Here is a 9,508-nt window from a genome sequence, read left to right as displayed (position 1 = left end):
TTGTTAGGACAACTCAGCAAAATAAAATTCCGGTTTATTGTTGGACAACATTGTTTCACACATACATCAAACAGGCCAAAAAAAAAGAGAAAAAAAATAAACAGCAACTTCATAGACAGAAAAAAAACAACAAAAAAAAAAAAAAAGAAAACCTTTTTATCTTTGGCCTTGCCACCTCATACAAACCACGATCTATGGTACAGCTAAAGTACATACACAAAAAAAAAGTTACTGGAATGCTCAGAATAAGATTGTAAATTTTTTTTTTTTTGCATTTTTGTCTTTTTTTTTTAATTTTTTTTTTTACAAGGTTTTGTTTTATTCTCCTTTGAGATAATGGTTTGGGCCTGGTCACACCACAAGTAAAGTCAGAGATAGGTAACAAGAGAGATATACACTTCAAAGCCCCCCTTTTGGTCAATCCGAGATCACTTAAAAATGGCGGACCTCCTAACAATATGTACAAAAATATAAAATGTAAATAAAAAATACAAACAAATTCTCCTTTAAAGTACTTTTAAGAAAGAAAGCAGGGCCTTGAAGTTTTGGTGCTTGGGGGGGAGGGGGTGTGTGGGGAAAGGGGGGTTTTCTCTCCCTGCTAACGGGCGAATCGTTTCGTATGTTGGTTGAGTGGCAGCGCCGCGCCGGGGGGGCCAGGGACGGGGTTCACTCTACTTGGTGAGGATGACCACGGCGGAGGGGGGAAAGGGGGTGTGTGTGGGGAGGGGGTTGCACTGGGAGGGAAGGGGGCTCCCAAGGGTGAAGAGGACGCGCTGGCCTTTTTTGTTGTTTTCCTCCTTATTTAAAAAAAAAAACAAACAAACAAACAATAATAATAATAATTTGCTGCCTAGTCATCTTCATCGGTTTTCTGCTTCTTGGGATCGACGTCGTCATCCTGGGGGGGAAAGCAAAGGCGTTAGGAGAGGGGATGGGGAACAGGGGGGGCTGGTGAGAGCCACATCAAGAAAGGGTTCTGGGTCCCTCTCCTGCTTGGGGACGAGGACAGAGCAACACAAGTGTCTTCCCCGTGCAAGATGGTCTCTCGCAGCCAGCTCGGGGAGCTCCCCGGGGTTTCCCACAGCCAGAGCGGACACCCCACTAATGAGGCCAGCGTATAAACAGAACAGGGACGTGTCCCCAGAGAGGCACAGGGAGCGCATGGATACGGCATCCCAGCCCCAGAGCCAGCCTGGCCCCACCGACACCCCCCAAACCCTCGGGGTGGCTGCGAGGGGCTGGCCAGTCTTCCCTACCTCGTCATCCTCAGCTGCCCGTTTGCCTGTGGCTCCCTCGGCTTCGTCATCTTCATCACCGTCTTCTTCCTCACCTGCATGGAGAAGGACAGGAACATAAGATCCTCTCGCAAGGGTCCAGCACCTCTAGGTTTAATCCTGGCTCAGCCCCCCCATAGTGATGCCCAGTGACCCGTCTCAGGACAGCGAGTGCCTGAAGAAACGGGGGCTTTTGGGGCACCTCCCAACTGACGTGACCCAAAGGGGAAACAAGGATTTGCAGCTCTGAGCCTGGATCACGCTGCATTTATACCACAGGCAACAAGACAGCGAAAGCAGCACCTAGCATGAATGCTGAAATCACAGGAAAAGAGGAAAAAAAAGGAAAAACACATCTAGTAGCTGCTCTGCCTAACTGCTCCAGATTACTTCTGCTTCCCTTCGCAGCTATTAGTCCATCTTTAATGAGTTAAGAGAGCCAGAACGCATTAGTTCTGAGTCAGAACACTTTCTAATTATCAGAACAGCAAACAAATGCTACCAAGTTATCTTGCAGTCAGAGAGCATGAGCAGAGCTCTGGGCTTTGACCCACTTCGAGCTCAAGTAGGCCAGTGGATCAGAACAACCAAGTCTACCACAGTCGGCCAGTTTTGGGGGGGTCAGGGGCAAGACCGGAGGCCCTGGAGGAGGAACAACCTCTCGGCTGCCGAGACAAACCTCTTGTGTAACAGGAGACCCTACTAAAACTTAGAGCGCTAAGGCCTGTAAGCTGGCTTTAAACCACCGCCACGAGCCACACGTATAGACAGCCGGGGGGATTAAGGTCAGCCCATCCTCCCTTCCCGGCGTGTGCTCAGCCAGAGCGCGGCCCCTGCGGCGGGAAGGGCCAAGATTAGCTCCTGGTGATGGATCAACACCCCGGCAGCCACCACACGCACCGGGCCGGCCGGCGGGTCAGGTGACAGCGACAAGCTGATTGGGAGCATTTTTAGTTCTTTGAGCTGCTTTAAGCAAAGCAAATAACGAGATGGGATGGGGAGAAGGGTGAGAAAAATACACCCTCAAGCTCCCCTCTGCTGTCAAACTCTAGGATGAAGTTTGGCCTCGAGGGTTGGGAAAAAAAAAGCTGATGCAAGCTGCACTCACTGCCTTTAAATCTCTTTCCTGCAGCGTTCAGCAGCTCAGGTGCGGCTCTTGGGCAGGGATCACTCAAGGGCAGTGGGCACGGACAGACAGAACCCGTGCACGATCCCAGCACGGTGTTCACACCTCCAGCACCGCCTGCCAAACCGTGCCTGTGCTCGGGCTGGCGAGAGCAAGGCTGGCGCTGCGGGACCGAAGCTCCCAGGCTTGTCACAGCAGTATCCAAGCAACACTTCCACTCCACACACGCACCTGCTGCATCCCCCTCCTGCCCGAGGTGAGCAGGGAGAGGCGAGTGTTCCTCGCTTTTCCACCCCGAAGCAGGGTTGGAGGTAGATGAGCTCAGGACAGCACATAACCGCACTGTGCCCTGTCCCCAGGGCTTAAAATCCCAAGTATGAACAGGGCCACAATTCCCAGTTTTCCCCCAGCGAGCCAGTTCACACCAAAGGGCACACACGGCAGGCTGCGGAGAGCAGAGCGCAACCCCAAAGGAGGCAGCTTTACCTGCTTACACCATCCAAACAGGCACTGGCCTAACACTTGGTACATTTCAAGCCTGTCCCCATCTCCCAAAACCAACCCACAGGTTAGTAGGTCAGCACATAAACCAAAAATTCATAGGGGATTAACCTAGTAACAGCTAATCAAGGGCCTCGAGTTCATCTCAGCATAACAAGAATGGTTTTCTGCCAGCCTTAACGAGTGATAAAAATAAACAATGTTATTCATCCAAGTAGATCTTGGGGAGGAAACAAAAAAATAATAGTGGGGAGGGTGAGAAGTGATTCGGCAAGTCACTGCTGGATTTCTGGTCACTGCTGCCAAAACCCACCTCCAGGCTGGGCCGGGTCAGGGAGCAGGGAAGGGCAGGGAGACGCAGGACACTGCGGACAGGCCGGGATTAAAGCAAGGCCGCCTGCTCCCGCTGGAGGAGCGGGGAAGCACTGCAGGTTCCCCTGCCCACTGCTCATGGCACCCAGCCCAGAGAAGGGCTGGGAGAGGGGACTGGCCCCCGCTCACGCTGCTCCATGAACAAGGATGGTGACCTATCCCTCGTGCCAAGGCACAGCCGTCCAGGGCTGTCCCCGTCCCACCGGCCAGAACTCGCATCTGCAGCAGCAGTTGCGATCGCAAGAGTCAAGGGCAGGTTTTACGACTCGCACAGAAGGGCTAATGCGCTTATTCAGCGCGGCGGCACGGTGCCGTCTGGCCAGAGGAGGGAGGACGGAAGGAATCTGCCCTCAGCCTGCTGGAACGGATTCAAAGCTGACTTCACTCCCAGTGTTGGTAGCACTGGCGAGCAAGGAAGGACTGAGACCAGCTGGCAAGAGCTGCCCGGCCGCAGTGGCAAGGGGCAGGTGCTCCGGGGAGCCCGCTGTCCAGGGCAGGGGTGGGGGGAACAAAGAAAGTTACCATCACCCTCTTCCTCCTCGTCCTCTTCCTCGCCACCTTCCTCTTCCTCTTCATCTACTTCGTTGTCAGCCTCCTGCTCTCCGTTTTCCTCGTTCTCCTTGGCAAGACAAAACATCACTTAAAAAAATGCGCCAGGGAAGGGAGAAGGGGGAAGGGGGAAGAGCTGTTGGGCAGAAGCGTGCATCCCACCTTTCCTGCCCAAAGCACCAGCCCACCGGAGCCCCAGACCCGCGTCCCACATCCCACCCGCCTCCGCACGACACGGGCAGCCCAGGTACGAAGGATCGAGTCCAGAGTAACTCGGAGCTGCAGCTTTGATGCCAAGACAAAGACTGCAAAGGCTCTTGTGACACACAGAAATGCAGCAGAGTGAATTTCCCCCGGAGTGTTAAAAATAGGAAACCAACCGGGTTTACTTGTACACAATGTGTTTCCCCTGCTCAACTGATTGTAACACTGTAACCGTAGGGTTTGGGGGTTTTTTTTGTTTGTTTGTTTCCTTTTCTCTTTCTTCCTCTCCTTTCCCAGCGCGTAGGAAGCAGGTAGCACTGGACACAGCCTCACACGGCTTTTGGGGAGAGGATTTGAGCCCAGCTGTCCCTTCTGCGCACACATCAACTGCCCACAGGCTCAGAACGTCTGTTGGACTTGAAGCCCCAAAGGCTGGAGGCTCTGCACAGCATAGTGCTGCCCTTTGGAGGGGTCCCCTCTCCGGCAGGGCTGGGGACAAGCCCACCACAAAGCAAGAAAGGGGAGGAAAATAAGAGCACTGGCAATAGGGCTGCCTCTCCCTGCAGATCTCAGCCATACTCACAGCGTTGCCGTTGGCTGGTGCATCTCTGCCATTTTCTGTTTCTTCAACAACTTCCTTCTTCTCTTTTAGATCCTGGAAGGAGCAGAAAAGCAGAGAAGTCACTCCAATTCCAGGTGCCTGGGTCAGAAAAGCTGCAGATTAAGCGTGAAAAGCACAGTCTGAGAGTGCACGGGAGCTGGTTTCCCTACACCGATTTGCTCTGCGATCTGGTCGCCACGTTCCGGCTCCTCCTTAGGAATGGGAGAGCATTGGGGCGAACCTCAATCCAAATCAGCCTTGCTGGGAGAGCAGCTGTCCAAAAAAGAGACCGCTCTGTTTCACCTCGGAGCTCCCAAACACACAGAGCTGGCCGCCTGCGTATGCTCAACAGCAGCAGCGCTGGCGGATTGCCCATCTTAGCACAGTCCACGCAAGCTCCTGCAACGCCACGGAGAGCCGGCAGCCCCGGCCAACACTCGGGCTCCACCACCCCCATGTCCACAATAGGAACAAACCCCAGCGCCCGTCAGCAGAGACAGCGGTGTCTGCCCTGCCCGTGGAAAATCACACAGCAAATAACACACGCCTGGTGTTTCTCGCAGCAGCAGGGAGGAGACTCCAGGATCCGGCCCGTGGCTTTAAGTGTAACACGATGGGGTGGGGGGAAAAAAAAGAAATTTACAAAAAGGTCTATTTTTACACTGCTCCTGGCTAGTTCAGTTTAAATCTCCACCGCGAGGAGAGCAGGAGATTGTGTGCTTTTGCTATTGATCACTGTCAAAATGTCATGCCAAGTCGCTCGGCAAACAGGCTGAGAGGATCCAACTTTATGTTCCCGCATAAAGAGCGCTTGGATTTAACACTGGCATCTCCGCTTGCATCCTCCTCCCCTTCTGTTCCTCCATCAGCTGGAGCGAGATCCTTCAGCACAAGGAGCGTTTCCGCAGCCAAGGAAAGCAGAGAGGCCCTTCCCCGGGGCCAGCGGCACCATCGGCTTCAGCAGCGACCATGAGCTGTTTAAAAGTCGCTGGCAGCTTCCTCCTCCTCCTCTGCTGCTCTGCCCCCTCCCCGCAGGCACTTTCACTCCCACCGAGCCACTGTCACCACTGTCACTTCCTCGTGGGAACCGGGGTGAGAGCACAGCCCTGTTTTGGGAGGATTTCCAACACCCCACAGGCTGCACTTAGGTGAGACAGCTCAGAGGTTTTAGACCACCAGGTTATTTAAATCCAGCTTACCAGCCCACCGAGGAAGGACTTAATTTGGAAGTGAGCTTTGGGGAGGTTACACCTGTTGATTGAACCTCATCCAATCAAACCAGCATCCTGGGAGTTTGGGGTGAAACAAAACCATGAGCTCCCTCCTGTTTCAGTGCTCACACACGAATCCCAGGCCATCTCCCCCACACTGCCCAGTTCCACCAGTTTCACACCATCAGCAGCTCCTGGTCCCCTATTCCCCAGAGGCCGATCACAACCGTTTAACCTCTCAGGCACCGCTGCACTGCTTCGTTCGGCAGCCACTGCCTCAGATCAGGCATGAGGGCGACCAAGCATTTCCTAAGTTAAACACAGGGTGAATCAGGCAGTCAGAGTTTCCACGGCTCACTGTGCCCAATGGTTCTTTTCAAAGAGAGCCGTTCACAAAACGTAAGCAATTCTCCCGGTGAAGGAACAACTCATTCTCGGGGATTTTAGCTGGACAAATCTCCAGCCTTGACCTTTCCTGTACCAAAGACACTCTCAGTTTAACAACCATCTGGATGCCAGGTCATGAAGTTTGTGCTTGCAACAGGGTTGCAGAGAGGACCACAGCTTTCTCTTTCCCCAGGCCCAGTCCAATACAAACAGATGTGTGCAGCAGCCTCCAAAGCAGGAGTCCGTGCGGCAGGACTGCTTTAGCTCCAAAGCTTTGACAGAGCCTCTAATTATAGGTGTGGCAAGGCTGTTTGTCCATAAAATAGCGATGGTGTTTAGTCATACACCAGCTGCCCTGGGAGCTCTACCTTCGCTCCTGCTCTGCTCCCGGGGCGCAGCTGAGGCTCCCGGTGGGAAGAGGGCAGGATGCCGGTGCCCCCCACCCCGGAGCCGCGTTCACCCGTGTGCGCGGAGGAGCCGCCTCCCGCCGGCAGGGGGCGCCCCCGCGCCGCCACGCGCGCGGCCGCCGTTCAAACCGCGCGCCACTCTCCGCGCCTCTCTGATTGGCCGCTCGCCAGCGCGCCGGCCCGGCGCCCCGCGGGTTGCCGGGAAGTGTAGTCCCGGCCGGGACGGCGCGGAGGACTCCGGCTCCCAGGGGGCGGCGCGGGCAGGGCCGCACGTGGTGGGCGCCCCGCGGCACGGCGGCGCAGCCGGGGGCGGCGCTCGGAGCGGAGCCACCGCCCGGGCGGGGCGGGATCCCCCCCGCCCTTTCCCCGCCTCCCGAGAGCGCGCCGGACGGCAAGGCGGGACGAGGGCGAACGGCCCCGGTGCCTCCGCGCTTTGCCCCCGCCACCGGGGGTATGTGTGTGAGTGTGGAGGGTCACCTTGCGGCCGTGCGCGCCTCCGCCCGCCCCGCAGCACGGATCCCCGACGCCCCGGGAGGGCGAGCCGGCAACGAGGGCCCCCTTTCCACCGCTCTAAAGGGCAGGGGAAGGTTAACGGCAAACTTGGCCCCGTTCCCCCGGGGAGGGATGGGGATCGACCCGCTTCGTCGCTCCCCAGCTCCGAGAGAACCAGAGGCAGCGGGGACGGCTCCGCGGCCCCGGAGCGGAGGCAGGGCGGGTTGGGGGGGGGAGGGGTACGGCTGCGGGAGCGGGAAACAGAAGTGAAATCGAAATCTGCCAGAAACGGCGTATTGTTGGTTGTTTTTCGTAAACCCTCCTCCTTGTTCGGATTCTTCCCCCCTCCAGCCCCGCTTCCCCCGGGAGCGGCACGACCTGGTGCCGGCCGGGGGGCAGGGTGAGGAGGCCCCCGAGCACGGCCGCCCTCAACCCACTCACCCACCCAGCTCGAATCGAGTCTCCTCCCGCAACTTTCCCGGCAGCGGCGAGGAGACCCGGCCGTGGCCCCGGGCTCGACAGGGCGCATCGCCGCCGCGGCCCGGTCGGGAGCGCAGCCCGCTCGAGTGCCCGGCGCCCCCGGGGGACGCTCCGCCGCCGCACACAGACAAAGGCGGGCGCCGGGAGCCGCAGCGGGGACTCCCGGGAGAGTCTCTCCCGACCGGTACCGGCGCTTCCCATCCGCGACTCGCAAAATTAACCCGCTGCGAGGAGCTCGACCCGAAGCCCCCAGCCCCGCTGCCCAAGCGCACCCGGGGCAGTTCCACCGCGGGATCTACTGCTGGGGCAACTCCGAAAATAGCAACTGCTCCCCTCCCCCGCCTCCGGGGGCAGCACCGGCAAAGCCCTCTGCCCCCACCGCATCGCCTCCGGGGGCGACTTCGAAATACCACCCCCACCATCCGGGGCAGTTCCGAAATAGTAACTGCCCCCCCCACACTCCGGGGGTAACACCGACACAGCAATTGCCCCCCCTTCACCCCGCATCAACCAGGTGCAACTCCGAAACAGCATCCACAACCCCCTCGGCTTATAAGGAGCAACTCCACAACAGTCACTTACCCTCCGCCCCCCCCAACCCTCCTGTGCACGTTTCGGAGCGCTCCCCCCCGCCCCGCACCGACGGCGCCGAGCGCGATCCAAGTTTGACGGGGCTGTCAAGCTCCCGCAGCGGACTGAATAAGGCGAGCGCTGCCCGCCGCCGCCATCCCCGCAACGGAGACGGAGGCCGGGGCGTAAACCGTGCTCTACACACACCGAGCCCCTCCGCGGCGGGACGGCCCCGCAGCCGCTGGGGTCCCCGGGAGGCAGCGGGCCGCGGAGCCCAGCGCGGCGAGACTCGCAGCACCGGCGAGGGCGGCGAGCACGTTTCCCACACGCTGGAGACAAAGAAACAGCGCAGGCTGCTCCGCACAGTGAGCGCGGCGGCGGCGGCTCCGCACCGAGCCCCACCGCCAACTTCAACGCAGGGGGCGGGGGGGGAGGGGGGAAGGCGGGGGCAAGACAAGCGGGAAAGCGAAGGGGATAAAAAAAAATTAAAAAGGGAAAAAGGTTTAAAAAAAATGCGGAAAAAAAAAAAGCTTAGAAAAAAATAAAGGAAAAAAAAAAGCAGCGGCGAGCGGGGGGCGACGCGCGGGGCGGCGGCTCACCTTGGCGGAGATCTCGGCGCTGGTGTCCACGGCCGTGTCGGACATGGCGGGGGCGTGCGGGGCTGTGGCGGCGCGGGCGGCGGCGCAGGCAGAACAATGGCAAAATGGCTTTGCGCGAGCCAGTGGGGACTCACGCGGCGCCACGGGCCCTCTTATAGAGCCGGGGGCGGCGCGCGCGCTGCCCCGCGCCGCGCCCATTGGCCGCGCGCGCCGCGGCCGCCGGCGCCCATTGGCCGCGGCGCAAACAATGGGCACGGCCGCTTAAAGCGGCAGAGCCGGCGCCGCCGACACTGCGGCGATGAGTTCAGGCCCGGCCTCAGCGTGGGCGAGGCGCGGGACGGTGGGAGGCGGAGCCCCCGCCCCCTGCCCGCCCCTTTCTCCGCGCTGCCTCCGCCCCCGCCGCCTCCGCCCCGCCCCGTGAGGCGGCGGGCAGGGGGGTAGGAGTTCAGTGCTTCTCCCCCTCCCGTTCCCCGCCGTAGCCAGCCCGCATGCCTGCGGAGGGGCGGGAGGCGTGCGCGCCCGCCCGCGGAGGGGAGGAAAAATAATAAGAGTTAAAAATAATAATAGTAATGTAGGAGAACCGGCGCTGCTCCCCCCGCCCGGGGAGCGGCGTCCGCCCGGTAGTACCGGAGCAGTGGGGTGGTGCGGGGGAGCCCCGTCCCCCCGGTGGCCGCCGGGGTCCCTTTTCCTTCCTCCACCCCCGACCTGCGCCGTGTTCTCGGCGTCGCGGAAACT

At 59.0% G+C, this 9,508-nt stretch overlaps 1 protein-coding gene across 1 annotated transcript; it reads right to left on the bottom strand.

Moving 5' to 3' along the window:
* Positions 1-8,986, bottom strand: PTMA (prothymosin alpha). Its single transcript, XM_065844817.2, has 5 exons — positions 8,774-8,986; positions 4,610-4,681; positions 3,796-3,889; positions 1,257-1,330; positions 1-898 (listed from the first exon to the last, which is right to left on the bottom strand). The coding sequence occupies exons 1-5, from the start codon at positions 8,969-8,971 to the stop codon at positions 851-853; spliced, it is 486 nt and encodes a 161-aa protein (XP_065700889.1). The 5' UTR covers positions 8,972-8,986; the 3' UTR covers positions 1-850.
* Positions 8,987-9,508: the final 522 nt, after the last annotated feature.

Source organism: Patagioenas fasciata, chromosome 9, assembly GCF_037038585.1.
Source record: "Patagioenas fasciata isolate bPatFas1 chromosome 9, bPatFas1.hap1, whole genome shotgun sequence".
NCBI lineage: Eukaryota > Metazoa > Chordata > Aves > Columbiformes > Columbidae > Patagioenas > Patagioenas fasciata.
The sequence above is the reverse complement of the archived record's forward strand: the minus strand, read 5'-3'. Positions and strand labels throughout refer to the sequence as shown.

Bases quoted from the DNA above. Each gene is read 5' to 3' on its own strand.
- PTMA (XM_065844817.2), bottom strand. From the start codon at position 8,971: ATGGGCGCGGCGCGGGGCAGCGCGCGCGCCGCCCCCGGCTCTATAAGA. The intron at 3,890-4,609 runs GTGAGTATGGCT...CTTGCCAAGGAG, and splicing joins CACCAGCCAACGGCAACGCT to AACGAGGAAAACGGAGAGCA. The intron at 1,331-3,795 runs GTAACTTTCTTT...TTCTCCATGCAG, and splicing joins CGAGGAGGAAGAGGGTGATG to GTGAGGAAGAAGACGGTGAT.